Source organism: Ambystoma mexicanum, chromosome 4p (assembly GCF_040938575.1).
Source record: "Ambystoma mexicanum isolate Mex_15411 chromosome 4p, UKY_AmexF1_1, whole genome shotgun sequence".
NCBI classification, from domain to species: Eukaryota; Metazoa; Chordata; class Amphibia; order Caudata; family Ambystomatidae; genus Ambystoma; species Ambystoma mexicanum.
Genome location: NC_090927.1, coordinates 278,904,442 through 278,932,026, shown reverse-complemented (window position 1 = coordinate 278,932,026; position 27,585 = coordinate 278,904,442). Strand labels below are relative to the sequence as shown.

Below are 27,585 nucleotides of genomic sequence, written 5' to 3'. Positions count from 1 at the left end.
TACCATTCCCAGAACTAAGTCTAAAGCAATCTCTCATACGAACTTCATATTAAAAACGGAGGCACATTCCTACAAAGGAGCTCTCCTCAACACAAGATCTTTAGTCGCACATGCCCTTGATATAGCAGATCTAATCACTGAAGCTAAATTAGAAACATGGCTACACAATGCAGCAGGTCTGTCACTAATGTTGGCCATCCCAAACGGTTACACTATATCCAGGCAGGACCGGGTGGCTAACCGTGGCAGTGGCATTGCCATCATATCCAAAGAAAGCTTAGCTCTTAGGCTAGCCCCCACCCAAACCCTGCAATCGTGCGAATCCCTCACCGCCAAACTCCCCATAAATAACACTCAATCTCTCACCATCCACCTGGTCTACAGACCACCCGGCCCGCTTGGGACTTTCGAGGAGGATCTGCACAGCTTACTAACCAACAATGACAAAACAACCTCACAACTGCTGCTATTAGGTGATTTCAACCTAGAACTTAACAATCCAGCAGACACACATGCATCTACCATAGCCAACACTATCTCCTCACTCGGACTCTCACAAAAAGTCAATTCGCCCACCCACCTGAAGGGAAGAACCTTAGATTGGGTCGCTGATGTTAACTGTTCAGCGGTCATCTCCTCCATCACACCACTACCCTTGACTGACCACTCCTTGGTCTCATTTAATCTACTGACCTCCAGACCACCCACCATAACTGTGCCACTGGCATCACCTTGCCTAACAAGAAATAGGAAAAACATAACAGTGGAAAAAATTATCCCAGCTATCCTTCCAACGCTAAATGCATTGCCAGCCAATCTAAATCCTAACACACTAGTTCACGAATACAACAAAATCATGTTAAATACTATGGACAAAATTGCCCCACTTAAACTTCGTACCAGTAAGCCCAAAACTCATCTAAACAAATCGTTCACACCCGAACTCAAGGCCCTCCGCTTAAAAAAGAGAAAATGTGAATCCGCCTGGAAACTATGCCCATCTAGCGGAAAGAAAGCCATTCTAACCACCATCTCACGTCAGTATAAAGCTGAAATCTGTCTAGCAAAACGGAACTCTTACAACAACCGCATTGCCAACTCCAACTCAAGCATGAAGGAGCTTTTCTCCATAGTGAAGGAACTTGAGTCACCCATTGCCACATCTGACACCTGCACCAAGGATCAGACCTGGTGTGCAGATATCCAACAGGCATTAGCAAACAAAATAAATACCCTACAAAATAAAATTCAACTAAAAAAAGACTCCTTAAACCTTACCAACCCGCCCACACCTCCGCCCAACGCTATACCTAGCCCACAGACCAACACATTCTCCTTTACTAAAACTACCATCCTGGAGGTTGAGAAAATCATACTCTCACTTAAACCCTCGAACTGCAAAGGCGACATCTGTCCTGCACACATAATCAAGGATGCAGCCAGAGAGCTATCCCCTTCATTTCCAAACTCATAAATGCATCTTGTTGGGTGTTCTGACCCACGTTTGGACTATTATGCTACAACATTTGGTGCTGTGGGCTTAGGAAATCCAAGATGGCTGAAAAAGCCCACATGTGCGCCAGAATCTATGAAAACCGCGCAGTTTGTGCGCACACCAAAATGGTTGCCTGACTTGCCACCCCCCGGTGCGGATGTGCTGGGTCAGAAGAGCCATGAGTGAAATGGGGTGCCAAAGAGAAAAACAGCAGTGCCTGTTCGCATGATAAGCACTTTAAAAATCACCCTTTGTTTCTCTGAAGGCAAGCTCAGAATGCCCATTTCAAACATTGCAGAATATCCAACAATCTCACTGAACACCAGCAGACATTTGACAGAATAAAGTCTTGTGGGCATACAAAATCTGGAAAGAGGATGAGCCTAAAATAATGTTCATAGCAAAACTGGCTGAGCTGTAGATTTCAGCAGTTTAAGTAAATTTGGACTGAAAGACACTAAAAATCTAAATGTGTAAAAGAAATGAGTGACCTACTTTTGAGTGTCACATAGGTTGCAATTGTTTAAATGTCATAGTTTAAAACTTAGAATCAGCATTCTAGCTGCATGCGTAAAAATTGGAAGTTTGATTTGGACAGGAAAACTGGCAGCCAAAGAGACATTTAGCTGAAACCTAGCTTAATGAAACTGAATTCTGCCTGACATCTACCCCCACGAGTTAAAACCTGCTCAGCCACTCTTCCCCTTGCCAAAAGGAGTTGTCACCTCTCTGATTAGATTAGGGGTGGAGCAGCTACAGGGAGTTGAACAAAGCCCTGTCCTGACTCAGGCAAATGTTTTATTGGGAGGGGGGGGTGTCGTAAAAGTGGCTTCCTCCTGGAAGGAAAGGGGAGGAGCACTGCCTGTGAGAGCAAGCTGGCTTGGCAGAACTGGAAAAACCAGAAATTCAATCTTGTGCTGGAGGGAAACCACACCCCTTTGGGGCCAGAACATAAATCTAAAAAGATGGATCATTCATAGAGCGGACTTGTGAAAATGTTATAAGTGATATCATTATTCTTGTGATTTTTCTGTGCACATTTGAAGACTTGTTAGGACCCGGTGGTATGTTCAGGGGGGTTTTTAGCGGAAAAGAGGATATTACTCTAAATGTATGTATGTATGTTAAAAATCTGACACTCCACCACCTAATGCCCACATGCTTTGCGAACATTTGTGTAAATGCGGGGACAAATCCAATATTGGTAACCCAACCAAAAAGTGAAATATGTTGCAATTTTTTAACCCAAGCTCCTAGAAACGACAGAATTGGAACAGGGGCTACCATCAGTAAATGCATGATGTGTGTATGCAATGCCAAACAACTGTCTATCGGGGAAGTATGTATTTGGATCAGATATAGATTGTCTGTAGAGTTGACAGGGGTGGGTTCTCTGTATCATAAACAGACCTCATCATGATGACACTTCATTTCATTCCCCCAATCAAGGGGAAGAGGAGGAAGTGGCCAATGACAAGTGGAGAGGGCTAGGGCCTAGAAAGCTAGCCTCTCCACCCACTTTCAAAACACATAAAAGCAGACAGTCAGGACAGATAGGGACATTCTATTCCATCTGCTGCGGGACGCTCTGCCAGGAAAATCCATACTTTACCTCCATCAACCTCCAGAGAGCCAACATAGAGACTTCAATCTATCCACCTTCAGAGACCAAGACTTTACTTCAGAATTTGTAGCAGAGAGGTCAACTACAAGCTAAATCCCTCTTTAGCAGGCCTCAAATCATTGCCGCTATTCACAGCCAGGTGAACTGTTTGAATTCTTTGCAAGACCTCTTGCCATTTGCCAGAGAGCAGTGTTGTATCCAGAGAGAGACCAGCTGAACCGGAGAACGCTGTATCCGGACCCACAGACCTGATCAGAACCAGAGACCCAGACCAGACCAGCAGAGTAGAGCTGACCCAGACGCTGTGCGCAGAAACCGTCTGTGGCGAGTGAAGAAAACCTGTTGACCATATCCGTGGCGAGGCCCATACTTTTGCCGTAATCACGATTCTCGCACTCGCGAATTTTACCGCGATTTGCAATTTGGTTAAAAATCCAGCCACGTGTGAAAACAGCAGCTTCATTGCTTTCCTTTGCCAACAATTCGTTTAACCTGCTAGTTACTCCTAGATCCTTGCTAAAGTGAGCCTGAACTCATCCCAAGTATATTTCACTCACCCTGAACCTCTAGAGGGAATTAAAAGCATTTTAGCATATTTTTCACTTCCTTGCAAACCACATTCAAAGCATTTTGGGCCTGTGTTTAAAACTCCGACCTGTTTTCCTCTAAGCTTGCTGGGGGGGAACTGAATTTCGTATTGTATTGATTGCATTCCTGAGAACTGTGTCCTCTCCTTTCCATCTCCTTATATTGCATAAAGGGGGGAGTGAATTTTCAAAGAAAAGTGATTACATTGTCTTTTAGTGAAGTCCTATCAAGTCGATTTCTGTGCTGCATTCTTTTTCATCTGTGCAATTCATTGAAACCATAAAGCATTCTCTGATACTTTATTCACCTGTTCCTAGTCATAAGTCACCAGAACTGTGCTATTGTAGGATTGCTTATTGCTGATTACTGCTCATTTGCCTAAGTGTGCTATCAATTATTAATGTATTATCAAAGTGTGATACATCTATAATTTGTTAATTTCTCAAATAAATCTTTTAAATTTGCAAAACAAACCTACTTCTTGACTCAGTGGGGTCAGGGGCATTCTAAGAGAGGGGTGTTATACAGGGGTAGTCATCCAGAACTCATGAACTGGGCATAAAGATATATCAATAAGGGTTTTCATTCAGTATTCTAGACTAGGCGTTGACTTAGCTGTAGTGTTGAATTGAATCCTCTTACAAATTGGGGGCTCGTCCGGGATCACCTGGGTTAGATCTATCACTTGTGCAGATTAATACAGTGTGCCAGCTGACCAGATACACATATCCGGTCGGATCACCACGCTGTGTTACGCTGTAAAGCACTCCTCAAAGGAACGCTCTAAGGAAAAGGTCTGTTTTGCAAAAATAAAATACAAACTTCTGTAAGTCAGGAAGGAACTCAAATTCCAGAATGACGACCTTGGTAGATATGAAAATAGCCAGAGAACACTTCTTACATAAGCTATTTGTGAGAGGTGAGTGGACTCATCAGGACCAAACGGTCTGGTTGCAGGCAATCGCGCAACAGGTCACTGAAACAGGGTCAGATACATGGGGAGATCAGGGTCCCGTACATGTGGCCCTGAGTGAACTATATTTGGCCCCTAAGGCCAAGGATGAGCACCACAAGATTGCCAGGGTAGCGGCATATTTATATTTACATATGGGAGCCATGCAGCACAAATGTGCTGAAGGCCAAGATCTGGCGAGTAGGCAACTGCTGGCACTACAGAAGGCCCAATCTGATCTGGACTCTTCTGAGCAGAGGCTGCTCAGGAGCCAGGAGTCAGAAAATGACAGCAGACGGTACATCACTAAAATAAAGGAGGATATGGATGTGCTGCAACAGGAAAAGGCGGACCAGGATACCAGATTTCTGGCCTTGCAGAAGGAGTACCAAGAAGGTTTGGACTCCCTACTGCAGAGCCAGAAAAAGCTGGAGCAACAGTTAGATTTCAATAGGGCATGTGCTGAGCAGGTAGTCACCCTGCAAAGCCACCTAGATAGGGAGAAGGCAGAGAGCAATAAACTGATTTTGAAAGACCTGGATACCCAGGCAGAGTTTGACCAGGAGCGCCGGAAAACTGGTGCCTTCCAAAGGCAAAGGGACGACCTGGCGGCACAGATGCAGGCTCTTAGTCAGGAAAGGGATACCTTAGGCCAGGAAGTCTGCCACTTAAAAAGGAAAATGGAAGAAAATCACCTGGCCCTCCAGCGACTGGGTGACCTCCAAAAAGAACACCATAACTTGTTAGAGCACATCAGGAAGGTGGAGGATGCTCCAGCAAGAAAGGAGCAGGCCAATAGGGACACAGCTCAGGAGGTAACCCTCCTGCAGCCATGACTGGCCCAGTGCTCCAGGACCAATCAGGAAACGCAGAGAGAGAATGAGGCTCTCTGCCAGCACAATGATAGGCTCCAACAACAGGTAGCGATGCAGGAGAGACTGATAGAGTCTAGTAAGGCCTTAACTGAGGAACTGAAGGCGCAGGCTCTTGCATTGCAACAGGGAGCAGGGGCGGATAGAGACCAGGTTCGCTTGGAAAGGGAAACTCCTGAGCATAACCTCAGGAGCCCTAGTACCAGAGGCCTTCATCTCTCTCAGTCCCTGGACTCTGCCACCCCCCTGTCCCCTGGCGCACATGAGCACCGGGCCACAGGGATGGCAGATTACTATCCAGCCAGAAGCATGGGGCTCATAGGCCAGTACCTCCCAGGAATGGATGGGCGGGCATCCGGGTATGGGCACCCAAGCACAGTGCAATTTAGTGGGTAACCCCAGGAGAATAGGCCCATTAAGGGCATCCTGAAAACTTCTGCCCAGTTAGGTCAGTGGGGGGGGGGTACCCATCAAATCCTGGCAGCAAGGAGGAATCTGAAGACTCCTCTGAACGGCACAGGAGACCAGGTCCCCACATTCTGCCAGCCATTCCCAGGCTCGCAGAATCCGGGAAAACCTGGAAGATCAGACAGGAACCTCTGGGAGCAGTGCCTCTGAGTCAGAGGATGAATGGACCAGGGTTACCCAAACCAAAAAGGCCAATAAGGCAAAAAGGGCCTTGCTTAAGGACCCATTGAAACAGATTAAGGCAATAAGGAGTGTCATCACGCCTTATCACAAGAACGCCAAGTATTCTGTTTGGGAACACTTGGAGTTCTATGAGCAAATGATGGAGACTTTTCATTTGAAGGACAGCCAAAGCTGTATTCAATATGTAAAGTGGACCTTCTCACCAGAATACTCCAGTTTCTTTGCGGGGCTGGAGGACCAAAATCATTTAAGGTGGTCCACATACAGGGTGGCCATCTTGAAACATTTTTCTGTGCACCGAAATCCTCAAGAGGCTCGCAAGGCGGCCTACAATTTGCAATGTGGGGAGGATCAGGCCCCACAAGAGTTTGTGCAAGAATTAAAGCGTGCTTTTGCGCAGACCACCAGAAGGGTGCGCACGGACAGCAGAGAATTTGTTAATACTTTTTTCCATGCCTTGCCCAAATACATAATGACCCAGCTCATGAGAGATTTTCATGAGAAAAGAACTTTAGAATGGGTCATTGAACAAGCCACACGCATCTACGAGGTGCAGAAACCGGTGGAAAACAAAAACCAGCCCAAAAACCCCAAAACCAACAGCACCCCTGCTGCTGCCAAGGTGGCAGAGGTAAAGGTTGCCCCCCTTTTGGATTTGGAGATGGGGGGGCCTAAAAACTACCTGCACCTAATAATGATAGGCCCAGAAGGTCCTCGGGCCAGTCACAGACAGGGAGCCAAGGAGGCAGCCCCACAAATGGGGTCCCTCGCTCTCCTGATTATGTAAGTCCCCGTTACAAGGGAAATCGACCCATCCTGGGTTATGTGTGGACTCCTCCAGCCCAAGGGGGGGGATCCAGCCAAGCACCTAACCCAGTGAACTTCCCTCCTAACTTCCCACCGGAGGGCAGAAATTCTCCAAATCCTGGGCAGAACTTTTTCCCCAGGTATTCACCCAACTTCCAACCCCAAAATCATCCATCCTTCTTTCCCCAATTCCCTGAACCCAGACAACCTAATCCGGGAGAGGGGAGGCCAAGGGTGGAGGGGTACCAAAATCTTCCCAACCAGGGGTACTACCAGAGAAGGGATAGCTACCCTTCCCTGGATCAGCCCAGGGGAGAAAATAGAGCCCCGTATCAGCCTGAGCGGGTTTCCCAGTTAGAGCGCCAGGTCCAAAATATGGCACGGGATCTGGGTCACATACTGAGGGCTCAACAGAACCCTCAGATGAGCATGCCACCGCAGAATGCCCCAAACTCTGGACCTGGTGCTCCAGAACAATGACGGGGGCAGCACCCCGATAACACACCGGTTCCCAGGGAGGAGGCACAAGGGGAAGGGGGGATTAAAGCCTTGGAGGAAGCTTCCTTCCCAACTTGTAAACAGCCCCTGGAAAACCAGGAACCGGAAAAAAAATCTCCTGCCCCTGAAAGCCTGCCTCCCAAGGAGCAGAGGGGGGGTAGGAGAAACAAAGGACCCAAACAGACCCACTTTGTGGAGGAGGTACAGGTCTTCCAATTTGAGGGAGAGGGATCCTCAGAGGATCCTGGGGAAAGGACCTTCTCCTTCAGAGATGGGGGAACTCCTCCCAAGGAAAAATGGGTCCCAAGGGATGCCAATTCAGACTGGGGAGATATGGAGACTGAGCTACCGCCGCCCATCATCCAGAACCCACAATACCAAAATCCCCTGGTTCAAACCCATCCTGGTGACTGCCTCCAAGAAGGGGGGGGCGGCCCAGAACCGGAACCAGGGGAACCCACAATGGCTCTGATCTCCAGTTGCCAACTTTTTCTTTCAGATTCCCAAGGCTCTCCACAGAATTCTGCCCAAATCTCTTCGCTAGCAATGTCCAAAACCAAAAAGTTAGCCCACCAGTTGTCCAAAAATGCGCATTATCTGTGCCCCCTTGAGGAGAAGGAGGGAAGATACTATGCCCCGGTACAAGTACAGGGGCAGGGTACAATGTTGTCACTGGTGGACACTGGATCCCAAGCTACCCTTCTGTCCAAAAGGGCCTTTGAGGAACTAAATGCAGGAAGGGGGGAGAATTACTGTATTCCTCTCACCTCTTTTCCTGGACAACTGCAGAACTTTGACGGGAAGGAAATTCCGGTTGAGGGAACTGCAGACTTGGACATTAAGATTGGGCGACACAAGGTGAAACACCTGGTCATAGTAGTGACTCCAGAGGGCACCCCTTGTTTACTAGGGAATGACCTCCTGAGAAGGTTGTCACCCCTAATAGATTGTGTAAACAAGGTCCTCTGGACCCAGACTAGCTGACCAATACAATTAAAACAGAGTGTCAACCATGTTAGTTTAAACGGCACCTGCCACATGGTTGAACAAAAATCTGACCAAGTAGAATTCCACTTCCAGAACAACCAAATTCCAGACGTGACAGTAATAGCAGTAGGACAACATACTGGTGATGGGGGGTCCTCTCTATTTCTGAAAATCAACCTTCCTTCCAGTTTAAGGTGGTATTCCACACTGGAAGGAAACACCCTGAAATTCTTTACTAATCCACAATCAGAAACTCCCACTCCTATAGTCCAGAAAGATGTGAAATCAGCTCAGAGCCTGGCTGATATTCAGCAAATTGGAGAGCAGTTGTTCATCCCTGTCCAGTTAAATGATGGGAAGGACTCTGTTCTCGCTCGAGTGTGTGTGAACAACGGTAAGAGCTTCATCAGTGAAGCCATGTTCCGCCAACTCCCAAAAGATCCAGCCATTCCCACATTCAAACTGATAGACAAATGGGAAATGGACCTGGAAGCACCCAATTCCAAACATCTCCTGCCAAGCAGGTGTATGCTCAAAATCTCCATTGGCAACAAGAGCATAGTCCATAATTGTTGGGTCGTGCGAGACGTCTCTGCCGCCTTTTACTTAGGCAGTGACATTCTCAATCGCTTTGCCATTAGTTTGGACCTAATAAACTTCAAAGCTTGGTCCCGATTAGCGGATAATCCCATGGGCTTTGATGATCCAGAAAAAGCATTTAGGTCAGCTCAATTGCTACCTTATGCAGTTGAAATTCATATCAAAGAGGAAGTCACCATCCCAGAAAGGACCCGACCATTCTCCCTGGAAGTGAAAGTTAAAAGAGGACAACATTTGAAAAACCCTGATGCTTACATACATCTAAACGCTTCTCTCCAACAGCAAGGGTTGGGGGTAAACCCAACTCCATTAGTCAACATAGAACATGACACCATTCTAATAGAGGTGGATAACAGCGACTTAAAGAGTATTACTCTAGCCGCAGGCACCATTATTGGAATGGCGGTTGATGACCGACATTTTTCCATCGATTTAGGAAATGAACTGTTAGGACCAATCCCCAAGGCCTGTTTTGACAGTGACAGTGAGGACAATACAACACCAGACAGGATTTTTACCCGCCATGGGGGGGAACTTCCTGGTGTACACTTCTTGCCCTTATGGTAAGGAAGATGTGACTTGTGACTTCAGGAGGGATGAGGTGATTTTCCAGGTCCATGAGGGTTGCCTTTCCCACCTGAGGCCTCCAGTCCAAATCAGCACTCTGACCAGGGACTTCTCCACCCAGGAGGAGGCCGCTGAGATAGCCAAACCAGAAGTCTTTCCAGGCTTCAGGCAGATGGTGGAAGAGAGAGTCAACCTAGCTGATGCCTGTGTGACTCTGGAACAGAAGCAAAAGTTTAAACAAGTTTTCTTGGATTTCCAAGATCTCTTTGCGGTAGACTCATATGACTGTGGCCGCACCGACATCCACACAACAACAATCCCCACGGACCCTGGCATGACTCCAGTGTTTGTGAAGCAATATCGCTTGCCTCTCGCATCAATGGAGTCCCTTACTGAAATAATTAAGAACCTTGAGTCCCGGGGAATAATCCGTCCAGTCCACAGCACCTTCAATAATCCGGTGCTGGGAATATTGAAGCCAAACGGCCAGTGGAGACTCTGCGCCGACCTCAGGGAGCTCAACAAACGGGTCCATACTTCCCGATGGCCTCTGCCCTACATTGACCAAGGGCTAGCCCTTGGCCCAGATTCAGGGGTCACAGGTATTCACTGTACTAGACCTGACCAATGGATACTTGACCGTGCCTGTCAGCAGGGAGGACCAATACAAACTGGCTTTTACCTTTGGGGGCCAGCAGTATACATGGACCCGGACTCCCTTCGGATACCTCAACTCCGGCAATGAATTCAACATTTTCCTACATAAGGCCATGCCCGACCTGGGTGCGAGGGGTAACCTGGCTTATGTAGATGATGTCCTCATCAAAAGTTCATCTGTGGAGGAACACATAGCGGAGATCCGTTATGTTCTGACCCAGTTGAGGGTCGCCCGAGCAAAACTTTCCTTTCAGAAAGCACAGTGGTGTAGAACCCGTGTTAATTTCTTGGGGCATGAGATTACTCCTCAGGGTCTCTGTCCCCAGGAAAAGAAAGTGGAAGCACTTCAGAAACTGAAAGACCCCACAACTCTGCGGGAACTAAGGAGCCTCCTTGGACTGACTAATTACAGCAGAAAGTTCATTGAGGGCTACGCAGAGATCACCAGACCCCTGATTCCTATCTTAAAGGGGGGGGTCAAGTGGGAATGGGGTCCAGAACAAGCCGAGGTGGTAAAACAACTCAAAAGAAGCCTCTCACAAGCGCCTTGCCTAGCTTACCCTGTCAGAAACAAGGAGTTCTTCCTGGAGAAGGGGTTCTCTAATACATGCTTGACGGCAGTATTATACCAGAAGCATGACAAGGTCAATAAAGTAATCTCCTATGCGAGCAAAACCTTATCCTCTGTGGAGGAAAAATTCAACGATTGTAAGAAGGCACTCCTGGCAACGGTGTGGGCATTGAAGAATTACCGCCCGTTTATCCAGGGGGAACACATCATAGTGGAGACCCCACACCAGCCTATGCAATATCTCCAAAGTGACAGAATCCGGGCCGGAAATGTGAGTAATTCCCAAATTACTTCCTGGATTCTGTCAATGCAAGGCTTTCCTGTGGAGGTCAGATATGGCCAAAACAAGAAGAGTCCCCTCGCGCACGTTCTGGCTGACTTGCATGATTGTGCTAGAGAAAACTGTCTCGAGGACAAAAGTCTAAAAATCAAGGACAACACGGAGTCATACCTTAATTCCCCACACAAAGTCTTTGAAGAAGACAAGTGTGAGGGAATGCCCACTGTCTATGTGGATGGATGCTCTTACCATGTTGACAACAACGGGGAGAAAGAACTGGTGGCCGGCGTAGGGAATGCATGGGTGAATGAGTCCCCAGAACCCTCCGCTGGATACAAAATTGGTCCCCGAAGTAGTCAGGTGGCAGAATTGATGGCTGTGCATCAGGCCATCCTCACTGCTGTCCAGCATCAACTCCACGAACTGGTTAATATCACAGATTCGGATTATGTACGGAACGGGTTCGTGGAGCACCTGGTTAATTGGAAAAGCAGAGGCATGTTATGTGCTAACAACAAACCCTTGAAACATGGGAAGTTGATCCAAAACATTGATGATCTGGTCACATCGAATGGGATGACCATCTACTGGAAAAAGATCAAGGGTCATTCCAAAGTAGAGGGACCAGACAAAACTGGAAATGACTTAGCTGATCAGCTGACCAAAACTGGGGCCATCCAAGGGGATCTAATTGAGATTGAGTCCCTGTTGGGGGAAATCCAGGTCACTGCTATCACTAGGTCCCAGACAAATGCTCACAATGATCTTTCCACTGCACAATGGAGTAAGGAGACCCCTGATGCTGATTTAATTACAGCTCAGAAGGGGGATCCAATAATTGGTAAGTTTTACCAGCACATTGAGGACCCTGAGAACCGACTGATCCACCCCTGATGGAGGAAAGGATGCTGAACTTTGTCATCTGCGGAATTGGAAGAAGATGATGCGGACCTCCCAGCACGTGGGTCAACATCCTTAGCACCCGACATCCCCTCGACTCAATCCAAGTGCAGTCGGGTGGAGGGGTTTGTTGGGTGTTCTGACCCACGTTTGGACTATTATGCTACAACATTTGGTGCTGTGGGCTTAGGAAATCCAAGATGGCTGAAAAAGCCCACATGTGCGCCAGAATCTATGAAAACCGCGCAGTTTGTGCGCACACCAAAATGGTCGCCTGACTTGCCACCCCCCGGTGCGGATGTGCTGGGTCAGAAGAGCCATGAGTGAAATGGGATGCCAAAGAGAAAAACAGCAGTGCCTGTTCGCTAGAAAGCACTTTAAAAATCACCCTTTGTTTCTCTGAAGGCAAGCTCAGAATGCCCATTGCAAACATTGCAGAATATCCAACAATCTCACTGAACACCAGCAGACATTTGACAGAATAAAGTCTTGTGGGCATACAAAATCTGGAAAGAGGATGAGCCTAAAATAATGTTCATAGCAAAACTGGCTGAGCTGTGGATTTCAGCAGTTTAAGTAAAGACACTAAAAATCTAAATGTGTAAAAGAAATGAGTGACCTACTTTTGAGTGTCACATAGGTTGCAATTGTTTAAATGTCATAGTTTTAAACTTAGAATCAGCATTCTAGCTGCATGCGTAAAAATTGGAAGTTTGATTTGGACAGGAAAACTGGCAGCCAAAGAGACATTTAGCTGAAACCAGCTTAATGAAACTGAATTCTGCCTGACATCTACCCCCACATGAGTTAAAACCTGCTCAGAGACTCTTCCTCTTGCCAAAAGGAGTTGTCACCTCTCTGATTAGATTAGGGGTGGAGCAGCTACAGGGAGTTGAACAAAGCCCTGTCCTGACTCAGGCAAATGTTTTATTGGGGGAGGGGTCGTAAAAGTGGCTTCCTCCTGGAAGGAAAGGGGAGGAGCACTGGCTGTGAGAGCAAGCTGGCTTGGCAGAACTGGAAAAACCAGAAATTCAACCTTGTGCTGGGGGGAAACCACACCCCTTTGGGGCCAGAACATAAATCTAAAAAGATGGATCATTCATAGAGCGGACTTGTGAAAATTTTATAAGTGATATCATTATTCTTGTGATTTTTCTGTGCACATTTGAAGACGTGTTAGGACCCGGTGGTATGTTCAGGGGGGATTTTAGTGGAAAAGAGGATATTACTCTAAATGTATGTATGTTAAAAATCTGACACTCCACAATCCCACATGCTTTGCGAACATTTGTGTAAATGCGGGGACAAATCCAATATTGGTAACCCGACCAAAAAGTGAAATATGTTGACATTTTTTAACCAAAGCTCCTAGAAACGACAGAATTGGAACAGGGGCTACCATCAATAAATGCATGATGTGTGTATGCAATGCCAAACAACTGTCCATCGGGGAAGTATGTATTTGGATCAGATATAGATTGTGTGTAAAGTTGACAGGGGTGGGTTCTCTGTATCATAAACAGACCTCATTATGATGACACTTCATTTCATTCCCCCAATCAAGGGGAAGAGGAGGAAGTGGCCAATGACAAGTGGAGAGGGGTAGGGCCTAGAAAGCTAGCCTCTCCACCCACTTTCAAAACACATAAAAGCAGACAGTCAGGACAGATAGAGACATTCGATTCTATCTGCTGCGGGACGCTCTGCCGGGAAAATCCATACTTTACCTCCATCAACCACCAGAGAGCCAACACAGAGACTTCAATCTATCCACCTTCAGAGACCAAGACTTTACTTCAGAATTTGTAGCAGAGAGGTCAACTGCAAGCTAAATCCCTCTTTAGCAGGCCTCAAATCATTGCAACTATTCACAGCCAGGCGAACTGTTTGAATTCTTTGCAAGAACTCTTGCCATTTGCCAGAGAACAGTGTTGTATCCAGAGAGAGACCAGCTGAACCGGAGAACGCTGTATCCGGACCCACAGACCTGATCAGAACCAGAGACCCAGACCAGACCAGCAGAGTAGAGCTGACCCAGACGCTGTGCGCAGAAACCGTCCGTTGCGAGTGAAGAAAACCTGTTGACCAGATCCGTGGCGAGGCCCATTCCTTTTAAAATTATATTGTGAGTACCTAGCAAAACTGTGCAGAACCAATCTCTTAGTTAAAATAATATAATTCAATCTATTTTAATCTAACCAGAACTGCCTCCTAACTGTCACCTGTCATTTGCAAAGCTGTCACTTGTCATTTTCTAGCTGCAAGCTGTAACATGTCGCTTTGAACTTTTAAAATTTCAAATCCGAAAAACTACCTTTATTTAATCGTCCGTATCTCTGGAACCGTTTGGGCTATACTTTTGCCGTAATCACGATTCTCGCACTCGTGAATTTTACTGCGATTTGCAATTTGGTTAAAAATCCAGCCACGTGTGAAAACAGCAGCTTCATTGCTTTCCTTTGCCAACAATTCGTTTAACCTGCTAGTTACTCCTAGATCCTTGCTAAAGTGAGCCTGAACTCATCCCAAGTATATTTCACTCACCCTGAACCTCTAGAGGGAATTAAAAGCATTTTAGCATATTTTTCACTTCCTTGCAAACCACATTCAAAGCATTTTGGGCCTGTGTTTAAAACTCCGACCTGTTTTCCTCTAAGCTTGCTGGGGGGGAACTGAATTTCGTATTGTATTGATTGCATTCCTGAGAACTGTGTCCTCTCCTTTCCATCTCCTTATATTGCATAAAGGGGGGAGTGAATTTTCAAAGAAAAGTGATTACATTGTCTTTTAGTGAAGTCCTATCAAGTCGATTTCTGTGCTGCATTCTTTTTCATCTGTGCAATTCATTGAAACCATAAAGCATTCTCTGATACTTTATTCACCTGTTCCTAGTCGTAAGTCACCAGAACTGTGCTATTGTAGGATTGCTTATTGCTGATTACTGCTCATATGCCTAAGTGTGCTATCAATTATTAATGTATTATCAAAGTGTGATATATCTATAATTTGTTAATTTCTCAAATAAATCTTTTAAATTTGCAAAACAAACCTACTTCTTGACTCAGTGGGACCAGGGGGATTCTGTGAGAGGGGTGTTATACAGGGGTAGTCATCCAGAACTCATGAACTGGGCATAAAGATATATCAATAAGGGTTTTCATTCAGTATTCTAGACTAGGCGTTGACTTAGCTGTAGTGTTGAATTGAATCCTCTTACAATCTTTTTCTTCGGGCAACATCCCCTCCAACTTAAAACAATCCTGGGTGCTCCCCCTCCTCAAGAAGCAGACGCTAGATCCTCTTATCCCCACCAATTACCGTCCCATCACCATGGTACCCTTTCTACTGAAATCTTGGACAAAGTGGCCTACGTACAGATCCAAAAATACCTTGAATTACACAAACTACTAGGCTCCAGACAATCGGGTTTCCGCCCACTACACGGCACGGAAACAGCCCTTATTGACCTGAAGACCCAAATAGATGATCTGAGGGAAAAGGGAAAGACAGCACTCCTCCTCTTACTTGACCTCTCTGCGGCATTCGACCTTGTGGACCATAAGGTCCTTTGCAGACACCTGGACTCAGCAGTTCACTTCTCCTCTGAAGCCATCAGATGGATTGAATCCTTTTTGAGCGAGAGAACGATGAGAGTCTTCTCTCCCTCAGCAGCAGCAGACCCCTCTCCTATCACCTGTGGAGTTCCCCAGGGCTCATGCGTCTCCCCCACTTTATACAACATCTTCACCAAACCTACACCAACTATGCAGATGATACTCAGATTCTCCTCTCACTTTCAGGGGGTCACAACAAGGACAGAGAGTTGGTGAACAGGGTTTATCTCATCATTCAGGCATGGATGGCATCTCATGGCCTATGCCTGAATGATGACAAGACAGAGCTTATTATCCTGGGTACACATGCCAATATTAACAAATTAGGCCTTGAATATGCCGAGTTCAAAGTATCCTGGGAGGTAAAAACTCTTGGCTTTTACCTGGATTCCACTATGTCATTCACTAAACAGGTCAATTCACTAGCATCCACCACTGCGTATACCTGTAAATTAATAAGAGCAGGCAGACCATTCCTGTCCAATGATAGCTGCATGATCCTGGCGAGAGCCCTCATACTCTCCAGACTCGATTATTGTAATGCTCTATATAGTGGTGCTAACAAAACTATCACCCAAAGGCTACAAATCCTACAAAACAATGCCCTGAGAGCTGCGCTCGGCATCAATAAAAAAGAGCATATTTCCACTATTAGACGCCAACATAAATGGCTCTCCACCGTCAACAAAATCAAACTAAAGATGGCCTCCCTAACCCTAACCCTCCCTAACCCACAAAGCCCTCAACAATGCTGCCCCCAGTTATCTGATGGACAAATTAAAGAGAAAGTCATCCATTAGACAGACTAGAACCATCAATTCCAATTGTCTGATAATTCCCAGATTCAAACTCTCCACCATTGGAGGCAATAGCTTCCCAGTGAAAGCTGCTACACTCTGGAATTCCTTGCCACATAACCTGAGAGCAGACCAACCCTACTTACACTTTAGAAGGAACTTCATCAATCATCTGAATTCCAACAACCCTAGTCACCCTCCTAGTAGTACCACTTACCCTACAGTATCATACTAACCTGCCTACCTAAGCTTATGACACTGCACTATTACTACACCATCTTCTCCACACAAAATCATACCCACTTCCTTCTTCTGTAAATAATTTTACACTCATATACCGCTGTATAGATATTGATATTTTTTATGGTTGAGGATTTTGTATATTTTACATGTCTGTAATTTTTTATAGTATATGCCTATAATTTGACACAACTGTATATTTCTGTAACATTGTAAGCCTTGCATATTCTTTCTGTTTGCGCCCTGCTGCCTCTGGGTATGGAGCGCTTTATAAATAAATAAACAAACAAACAAACAAACAAACCATCCTGTGAGGCCAAAATCCTTGCGGTCATCTTTAATCCCTCTGTGTCCTTTACACCTTACATTTTAGAGCTTGTGAAGAAGGCCCACTTTCAGCTTCACCTCCTTACAGGCATTCTATCGTTCCTCACCTTCTCCCAGAAGTTGGATGTTTCAGGAGCCCTGGTCCATTCTAGGGTGTACTACTGAAACAGCTGGTCGGTCCTCAAACTCCCCCTTTGTTGTATACACGCCCTACGGCTAATCTAGTATAGGGCTGCAAGACTTATCTTTGGTCTCAAGCCCAGGGATCGTATCGCTGTAGCCCCAAAATGTGTACATTGGCTCCAGGTGGCTGTAAGGATGAAAATCAAGATCCTCTGTATCATTGAGAAGGCTTTGTGGGGCCTGGAATTACACTATCTCATACTTTGTTTCCCTAACGACTCCCCTGCTAGAGTGAGTCCTCTGCTCCTCCAACTCGAAACAGAGAGCAGGGGGCATGTCTATCTCTTTGGCTGGTGCCCCTTTTTGGAACAGCCTTACTGCTGTTTTATACTTAAGCTGGACTTGCTTAAATTCTGGAAACTTTTGCAAACTCTGTTTTACGTTTCCTGTTTGATTTAATCCCTTCCCTGCTAACTCATACCACTGCTACTGACACTGGTGGCCTAGCCCCTCATGAACCTCATAGGTTCCAGGCCTTATATGTAGTCCACACCGTACACCTCCACCTTTAGCACTGCCCTTGTGGGTGTACCACTTGGCAGCTGTGTATCCCATCCTTGGGACTCCTCTACCCCAGCAGTTAGCTAGTGGCCTTCCACCTTGGCCTCTCTTGGCACTTTCCTCCTGGGCTCCTATCAGCACTTGGCAAGCCCTACTCCTCCTTCTATTCGTGCACTTGTTTTACTGCACAATGCATGTGTGCATTTATAGAAGCAGTGTGTACAGTTTGTTTGGATCAGCAAGGGGAATGTAGATAAAAAATATTTCTAGAAGATTTCTAAGTGGCTGTTGGTGTGTGAGAGTTTAATATGTTGATAGGATTATATGTAGAGTTTTTGCAAGTGACTGGTGGACATATGTGTGACTGGTTTAAAGCAGGCAATTAGTGTTACAAATATAGATCTGATGTCATCTTTGATGTCCTGAGTGTTAGTGTTAGCAGTGCACGCTGATGGAGCGAGTTATGGTTGATTAGCTTATGATAACTGGTGGATTTCTGGGGGTTTATAATAATAATAATAATTTATAATAATAATAAATTAGATTGAGGTACTTGCAGCACCTAAGACCATCATTATGTGTCAAACTATATTGACGTACAAGTATACATTATGGTATTGGATTTCCAGGATCTTAATAGTACATTTGATATTTCCTCACTGTACAATGTTTCCATGGAAATAGCATTGCACAAGCACTTCCCATTATCAGGTTTGGGAAGTGCATGGTGGGATCCCACATATACACACTGTGTAACGATCTAGCAAAACTGTATTGCTAGTCTGCACCTAATGGACTAGCACCTTATTACCTCATTTGTAATATAATGGCCCTCCTCCAACCTTTACCTCTGTGCAGTGTCAAGAGATTCCTAGTAATGAACCTGATCATGACCGTTGATTTCATTATGTATTACAATACTCTGGCCTTATGCAGCACCTGGCCTGTGAGCCTATCCATCTACAGATATCCATGACTTTTGAATGAACTATTACTGCAGTTGGAAATTGACTCATGTATTTCCTTACTTATTTAAATAATTGTATTTATTTGTACATTTATAGCAGCTCATATAGCTCACGGGTATCTAGGTGCTAGCTTCAGCATAGTAGAAGTGGCACAGGGGGTAAGCGGAGGGGGAGGAGCGAAAATGTCAGTTGAAAAGGTATGTCTTGAGCTGCTTTATGAAGACGTTGTAGGAAGGTTTTTCTCTTAGGTGGGAGGGTAGTTTGTTCCAGAGTGCAGGTGCTCGGACAGGAAAGCTGGAGCCACCTGCTTGAACCTAGGTGTGACTGGGCAATGCTTGTAGGAAGATCTTGTATGCCTTGCAGAGGTGTGTTTTTCAATGTTGTGGCTCTGGTAGAGTTGTCCATCGTTCGACAGACAGCAGTGACTGAGGGACAGAATCCTACAGTTTATGTCCTTCACTGGGAGCCAGTGGAGGTTTTTCTGGCTTCAGAGACATGGTCCCATTTGCCAATGTCAAGTGCCATCCTGGGGCGTTGTTTTGGATTATTTATAATTTATGCAAGTTCTCTTCAGAAGTGCCACAGAGTAGGGAGTTACAGCAGTCTAGTTTTGTCCCTATGAGTGCCTGGGCCACTTCAGGTTGGTTCACAGTGGTGAGGAAAGGTTTACTGGTGTTGATGAGCTTACTGGCATAACCAGATGAGGAGGCAATGTGGTTGACCTGGCGGGACATGGTCAACGAGGAGTCAAGGTAGACGGTAAGGGTCTTGACGGAGGAGGTGACAGCGATGTTGTGGCCATCAATGATGAAATATTTGTATGCCTGAGGTAGTTTGTCTAGACGGACAGGCGGCCCGATGAGAAGTTCGGTTTTTCATCATTGAGGCAGAGGCTATGTGAGGTGATCCAGGATTGGATAGCTTCGTAGATAGAATTAATTCTGAGGGTGTCCTTTAGGTGGTCACCAGTGAGGGGGATGAGGATTTGGGTGTCATCAGTGTAGTTTTTGTCAGAGATACCAAGGACATCAAGGTGGTTGAACAGAGGCTTTGTGTACACATTATACAAGGTAGAGGAGACACAGGAGCCTTAAGGTACCCACAGGATGTAGGCGTTGGTTTGGCAGCAGCCTCTCCGGAAAATACTCGAGAGGATCTATCAGCCAGGAACGAGGCGATCCATTTAGCGGCTTCAATGGAAAAGTAGGTTGAGGAAATGAAGGCATGACAGAGGTCGTTGGTGTAATCAAGCTGATTTTTTAAGTCTAAGAGGACTGTTTCAGTCCTGTGGTTTTGGAGGAAACCTGACTGACAAGGCCCCAAAATGTGGTTGTGTTCTAGGAAAGACTGGATATGTACGTAGGCAGCTCTGTCTATGGTTTTAAAAAGGTGGGGAACTGTTGTGACGGGTTAATAGTTGGTAGGGGTGGCTGGGTAGCTGGTAGGTTTTTTGAAGAGCAGTGAAATCCAGGACTCTTTCAGGGTGAGTGGGATGGTACAGGAAGCAAAGGAAGAGATGATGATGGCAGCAATGAGTGGGAGTAAGGGGTCAGCGTAATCCTTTCCAGGGAGGTTGGGTATATGTCCCCAGTGCACCATGATGGTTTGTGCCCAGTGATGGTATTGGCGAGGGTAGTCGTGTTAATCAGTTGGAACTTGAATGGTGGGATGTTGCTTAGGGCTGGAGAGGGTGGGTGAGAGGCGTCTGGTATAGAGGATTGCTTAGCTTTTATTTTAGATTCTAACTGTGTGGTTTTGCCTGTAAAGGTATCTTGGATCTAATTGCACCAGGCGTTGTCTATTGTGATGAAGGATGGTGGGGGGATGGAGGTTTCTAGTTCCCGGTGGATAGTGAAAAGGTCACGAGGGCTGGAGGTAGCGTTGGAGATTCTTTCATTGTAGGTATATGCTATTGAGCTAAGGATAAGCTGTTTGTAGTGGAGAGACATCTTGGCGAGGTGAGTATTTTTTAGCTAGGTTAGGGTCTTTGTGCCAAGTGGCTTCAGCTGTTCATTTTGCAGCTGGAGAGCTGCAAAAAGGTCCAGGGTAAACCAGGAGTTAAGATGGGCTGGGTTCTTGGATTTCCTGGTTTTGATCAGTGCCTGGTGGTAGATGGTCTTGCGGAGCAAGGTATTGTAGTGATCTACCATGTGTGTGGGATCATGTATGGAGGGGAGCGGTAGGTTAATGAGAGGGATGAGCTGCATGCCAAAGTGCTGGAAGGGGCAGGCTTTGTCTTAGTGGATTTGTTGCCGAAAGGCAGGGTGAAGGCGATGGTGTGGTGGTCCAACCAAGGGCATGGTTGGTTAGAGAAGATGGAGATGTTGCTTTTGTGGTCTAGCAACCAGTCAAGGAGAAGTGTAGATAGCTTGAGGTTGGATGAGATGAGCTGAGTGAGGTCATCCTCGAAGGTAGCAATTGGGTCAAGTGGGCAGTAAATGAGGAGGATTGTGAAGGTGGCATTTTGCAAGCATTTTAACTTTGCGGATAGGGATTCGCAGTTGGGGAGTGTAGTAGGATTGGAGGCATACAGTGCAAGGGAGTCTTTCTAAATAAAGGCCACTCCGCCACCTTTTCTTGCAGATCTGTTACAGCGGAGCATTACATAGCCAAAGGGGACAGCAATGGATACGGCTGGGCCAGGAGTGGGGTACGCCAGGTTTCTGTCAGGGCTAGGATGTCCAAGTCATCTGCTGTGATAAGGTCCAAGATTTCATGTGGATGGGCACTGACCGACCTGACCTGGTGTTGAGGAGGGCACACCATTGAAGTGGTTTGCTAGGAGGCACTATTGGAATGGTGGTAGCTGTAGTCTGAAATTGGGAGCAGGGTGTTGCCGTAGGTAGAGAGGTTGCAACTGTGCTCTGACTTGTTGCACATAGTGAAGCCCTACGTGGTGCGTAGAGGTATGGTGGGGTATGTAGCAAAGGGAGGTGCAGCGTTGGAGGTTTGCATTATGGAAGCTGGTCCATGGGTGCCGTGAGATCAGGCCTAGTGGGGTATGTCTTGAGAGCTGCTGGCGCTTGCGTTCTGGCCGTGATTGGGGCAAGGTTTTAGGCAGCGCCATGTTGGTTGTTTGGGCTGTGCTGTGCCTACCAATGCGGGGTGGGGGGTGTTTGGTGGGTTTTTCTGTCCTGATCTGGAACTCATGTCTTTGTTGGTTCAGCTATGGGTTGGCACGACTAGGTAGTGCTGGACATGAGGGGCAATATGGATTAGCCGGTCTGCGAGGGTGTATGTGAGCACCGGACATATTTAGTGATGTTTTGCATTGAGGCCTGGTCAGTGGGCTTTGCAAGCGAGGAGTGGGGCAGGGCAAATGGTGTAGGAGCTGCACCGGGAGGCTTAGTATGTCAGTTGGTGATGTATGGGACAATATTATGTGCTTGCAGGTGCACGTTGAGGGAGGGCGGGAGGTTAAGGCTGTGGCAGTTGAGTCTGTCTGCACCTAAGAAGGATGAGGACTGTACTAGAGATGCATTCTGGGGACACAGCTCAGATAAGGCAGGGCAGGGAGGAAGAGGCTTGGCGGTGACACGCTGGCCAGGGTATCCATTTCTGTAGACGTGTGCAGCAGTGGATAAGCGAGCTGAGTAGATCTGGCAGCACAATGCATGGGAGATCACTCAGGCAATACAGAGGCAGGTGCGCTGGTAGTGCGGCACCTATCGTCTGGGCAGAGATTGCGCCATGGAAGTAGGGGTGGGAGGAAGTTGGTAGGTTGTGGCAGCAAAATGGAGGACACCCGAGTATAAGGGGACACAGACAACCCCAATCTTGAGCGCATGAGCAGCAAGGCACAGTAGGCTTACCTGAGGAGGTGGGTTGTCCGCAGAGGAGCTGAAAAGATGCTTGATGACGGTAGTAGTCCAGAGCACCGTTGTTTCACCGGCAGAGACAGGCAGAGACACTGGATGGTGGATATAAGCCTTGACTGCAGGCCTTCACAGTGTGCTGGCTGCACCTCCCGGCTTGGAGGCAGCGCTCCAGGTGTTGGAAGCCTCATTCAATCACAAGACACACACTGCAAAGCAGGCTACGAGCCAAGTGGGGCTTGCATTTTGGCAGTGGCCATCTTTACCAGTTGCTGGGGCTCAGAGACATTAGCTGTAGTAAGAAAAGTTCAAATCTTGCAGTCATCCATGTTGTATGGGACCGGCACAATGTCCTTCTGGTCGATTTTTGATATATGTAGTCAACTCTTCCCCAGCCATATATTTCCTGAACAACTTGTGCGGTGGCCTTGAGAAAGCACAGAGTGTTAACTATTGGAATGTGCTCTTGATTGTAAATGGAGAAAGACAAATGTACAATATAAGCAAGGGTGTGGCAGCCCCTCTACTGAGGATGGACATGGGTCAAATATCCTGTCGTATGGAATTTCTTCAACTCAGGAGAGTCTACAATCACGTTTTAGCTCACGGCACCCTTCACAGAGGGGAAATAATAAATTGTACAATATTTATTGGCACAAGCCCATCTTCTGCATAACGAGATTTTAAAATGATTTCCAATTTGGGAATTTATTGAATAATGGCATGTATTCTTACATGCCTGCCTAGATTTCTGCATGCATCATATTTTATTATGAAATGCAATTTAAGAGAATTGATCAAATGCTCCAAACTTTTCACATGTTTGTTTTCTTCTAAAATCTATTCTCTGTTGAGATCTAGCAAGTCCTGCAAACAACTTATTGTTAACGAGAGGGGACATAAATTCTCTACGACAGCCCAGATTTTGTATTCTGGGCTCAGAGGAAGTTCATTGTTTATCCCTATCCTTGATCAAGTTGTGTTAACATTGTAAAAAAGGTAAACTAACAGAAAGTCTGTCCTACAAGAGGGTCATGACCCCTTTCGCAAGTAAGCATGTATGGTTTGCTCAAGGAAATACCCAAGAAGAGGGTACATTGAAAGGCAACTGGAATTAATAAACAGGCCAATTCTTCAGTAACGCTGTTCACTATTCTAAAAGGAAGGCTAAAGTGGTGCAGTGTCTATTTGTTCAGAATAGTCCAAGCCAGACAACCACCTTCTTACAGTGGATTTAAAACGTTTGATCATTCATGTCACATTACCTGTTGAAATGTTTGTATCCCTCAAGTCATTGAAAGAAAATGCTGTGTTGCTTTAACTTTCTGTAATTACTGCACTTCAAAGACCTTCAGATATTTACTAGAAGAAATCATTCCTATAGATGAAATTCTCTAATACTCGTACTCCTCTGATAACGATTCCCTCCCATGTCCCCACCCCGTGGGTGCAATACCACAAACTGTGGAGATCTTACTGTTGGGTTGCACATAGAGGCCACGCAAACATGTCTCAATATCATCCATGCACTCTACTCATCTACGAGCACGAGTACACATGATTGCATGCTTTAACATTTTCTCACATGCAGTTTGTGTATATGTGTCCCTCCCAACCATCCTACTTGAACAGCTTTGTTGACAACATAAGAAGTCTGAGGATCAACTTGGGCTCAAAAAACCCAAGCATGACAGGACATGCTTGGCGGCGGGCGAAATCTGGCATTATGGAATATTTTCACCAACCCTCTGAGAGATACAGATGCCTTCGCCATCTTCACCATTGTAAATATTAAACGGAAGAGTTTCCTGTGGTTGCAAATCTCTTGACCCATTTAGAAGCGTTGGACTTAGAATGGGCTCTACCAATCTTTTTACAATGTTATCTTGATCTCCTACTCCTCCTTGTTACTGTTTTTTCGTTTTTATATTTTCTTATATGTTTTTTGTTGATTGTCTTCAAGCTCCAGTAATGTGGCATAGTTATCGCTTCATCAATACAGAATAAGATGACCAGTCCTTATTGTTGAGACTTAACCACTGTTTACTTTCCATGATGTGAACGAGGATTCCTCTAAAGGGTGACACTCAAATTTCCAATCCCGCTATCCTTCAAAGCCAGAGTCCTATTGTTGCTTCATGCTTCTCGCCCAATTTTATATAACAGACATTCTACATTTTTTCATTTGTTGGCTTAGTATCACTTTCATGATTTGAAATTAAATTAGGTACAAGCTGCGATTGATCCATAACATACATGTTTGTGAAAATGCATGCAAAACATGTAGCTATCTATGACACCTGACCGAAAAGTAAGCAAGTTTATAATCATTTCAAAATGGTTCTGCTCATTGTTTCTTTCTTTCATTTTTAGGAACAACCTATTGCGCTGACAGTCAGAATCAATTATTGAACCAAAGTGCAGTTATTCAGGTTTGTCCTCTGCCCACCGCTGAAGTAATCCAAATTTCATCATCTCAGCAAAATATGAAATGCTCAGACAAAACAACGGTAACATTGACCTGTTGTTATTATGGATCTGGAAGTTATACGGTTACATTTGCAAACAGTCTAGGTAAAGTTTCATTTCAACATTTAATCATGTCTGAAGAAATGTTATTGAATATGGGTGCATGGTATGTCAATGGCTAACGTTGCTAGTCCCTTGCATGCAATTAACAATAAGAAAATTACCCGTAATATGATGTTCCTATGCTGCATAGTAATAGCCATGCAAAACCCGGTGACTGGGTTTTGGGGGTTAAAGCACATATTGTAGCGCACCTAGATTCATGAATGCCTAACCATCTGCATTGTTATGAAAGTTTGCCTTCTGGTATTATAGCCTTGAACTATATCAAATCTTTGTCTTAAACATCTAACATGATGTTGAGACGAAATGACTTTGACATGCTGGAGTACAAGGCTGATGACAGGCTCAAACGCCCACTCAGCCCTTACACTTTTACAAACCAAGAGCCAACATAGTCATAAAGGTAAAATAGGCTCAGTCAAGAGCTATACTCCTTTGCCTTTTGTGGTAACGTGGGCCGTGGGAAGGCTATACTCTTAAGAGGCGTGTGAATGTGATTCAGTAGTGACCCAAACAGCAAAGCATCACAGCTCAAAATAAAGGGAATATCCAAATAAGGGTCAACAAAAAATATATCTACTTTAATTAACCACACCCTCTGCAAGAAAACTTAAATAGAAAAACTGTAGACAAATCCACCCTGAAGACAAGGACAGAGGCGATGCAACACTCTGGGTGAGAATACAAGGGTGAGAAGGCAATTTCAGCCACCACAATGTTCTTTGTAAAATGATAAGTCTTAGGAGAAAGGTGCCGTAAACAGTCTCTAGGGCCCAAAATGGAACAATGGAGCAGTTATGGGTCAATAGTACCTTCTTGATGGTTCGACAACCTGTGTTGCAGTGCGCTAGATGGGGAGCGGTGTCAAGCAGAGGTTCAATGGAGCTCATGGAGTTCGAAGGCGATGTGGTGAGACAAGCTGATCGTGAGGGCCACATGAGCCACTTCGATGGTCAGTTCAACGAAGCTGATGACTGGATACGCTGGTCCACCGGACGGTTTCGATGAAGTGCTTGAGAAGATGCAGATCGTGCGGAACTCCAGGGTTGGTTCGATGGTCGGATAGACAGTGAAGGTGCTGGTGACTGGATGTGCAGGTTTGGCTTGAGTGAGTCGATGCAGTGTAAGATGGTTGGGGCTCCAAGATCCACCATTGTCGGTTCGACTGGTGATGATGATCAGCAGTGAAGATGCTGGTGGAACAAGTGGTGGATCAGTGGTGGCAATGCAAAAAAAGGAGCCTGTAGTTCGAGCCAAGGCAATAACATGCTCAGCTACTGGGGTGGAGCGGCAAACGAGAAGTTCCAGTTTGAAAAGCTTGGTGAGTGCAAAAGGTAGCTCCAGACAGTCCTGCTGGTTTGAAAAGCAGTGAACCAAGCTTGATGACAGTTTGCCCGGTTTGATGCAAGGAAGCACAGGACTCTGGTTTGTATTGTCTCTCTGGATGTTGTGCGTCCCACTCAGTCCTTGTTCTCTGGCTCCCAGCTATGCAGGCTTGTGCACTCCTTTGCGGGTCCTTCACAAAATGAGGTCCTGGCAGCAGTGTGGTCAGCATAGAGGCAGGTCATATTCCACCAGCAGCACCCAATGTTCCTTGTCAGTGACTAGGAAATGGAGCTCACCTCTATCTTGAGCAGTCAGTCTTCACCTCACTGATGGAGGGGTCCAATGACATGTTCTTTCAGGCTTGGGGTCCAAAAGGTTACATGAAGAAGTGGTGGCAGACCCCTCCTTTTAAAGGCAAAAGCTGAAAGGTGATTGGACTAAAGCTTGCCTGCTTTAGAGTTCCAATCCCTGCACCTGAAAGAAATGGACTTTGCTGTAGAGGAAGTGGAGGGGACAGGAATGTGAGCGAGAACTAGGGAGAAACAAGATGGTGGAAGTCTTCCTCCACTGAACAGAGCTCCTCTCTCTACACTAACCCCACCACTTCCCTTCTCACTAGGATCAAAGACCTTTAGAAAAGCAGCACCCTGTGTGAGGGTACTACCTTTGAATGGGTGTGCACCTTTGATGCCTGGACCCAGGATAGCTTTCAAAAGAGTGGATGTCTCTGACAGAAGGTGTTACCTACCCTCACAAAGAGATCAAAGAAGAGGCCTGACCATTCAGGTCCCTGTACTGTCTGTTGACAGGGCCAGCCTGTCTGGCCAGAATACATATTACCTTTCACAGCTGTCTCCCAGGAGGGGATACATGTGTGATATCAAGTTTGATATGGCTACAATGATCATGAGTAGTGTTGTGCACTATGCCTTAACTTAGGCATAGCTTATATTTAGAGTTTACCTTGTCACCATCATGGGCTACATATGATCATCATAGATTTGCTGCAGGAGTGCATATCTTAAATGCAGCCCCTGCACTACAGAGACTTGGCTGACACTGCAGCTGTTAGATGGGCAACTGTGACCTCTGAACCTACCCTGTGCGACTGATAGAGCAGGCGCTCCAGATCTAGATGCTGATGCAGCAGGGCACAGATGCACACAATGCTTT

At 46.0% G+C, this 27,585-nt stretch overlaps 1 protein-coding gene across 5 annotated transcripts in view; it reads left to right on the top strand.

The window, feature by feature from the left end:
• The window catches only part of LOC138453201 (adhesion G protein-coupled receptor F5-like), a 584,850-nt gene that overhangs the window by 345,137 nt on the left and 212,128 nt on the right, over window positions 1-27,585 (top strand). For all 5 annotated transcript variants that reach the window (XM_069605826.1, XM_069605823.1, XM_069605825.1 and 2 more), the window contains one exon: window positions 24,868-25,068. In XM_069605826.1, the coding sequence (XP_069461927.1) occupies window positions 24,868-25,068 (201 nt within the window). The remainder of the gene's footprint in view (window positions 1-24,867; window positions 25,069-27,585) is intronic.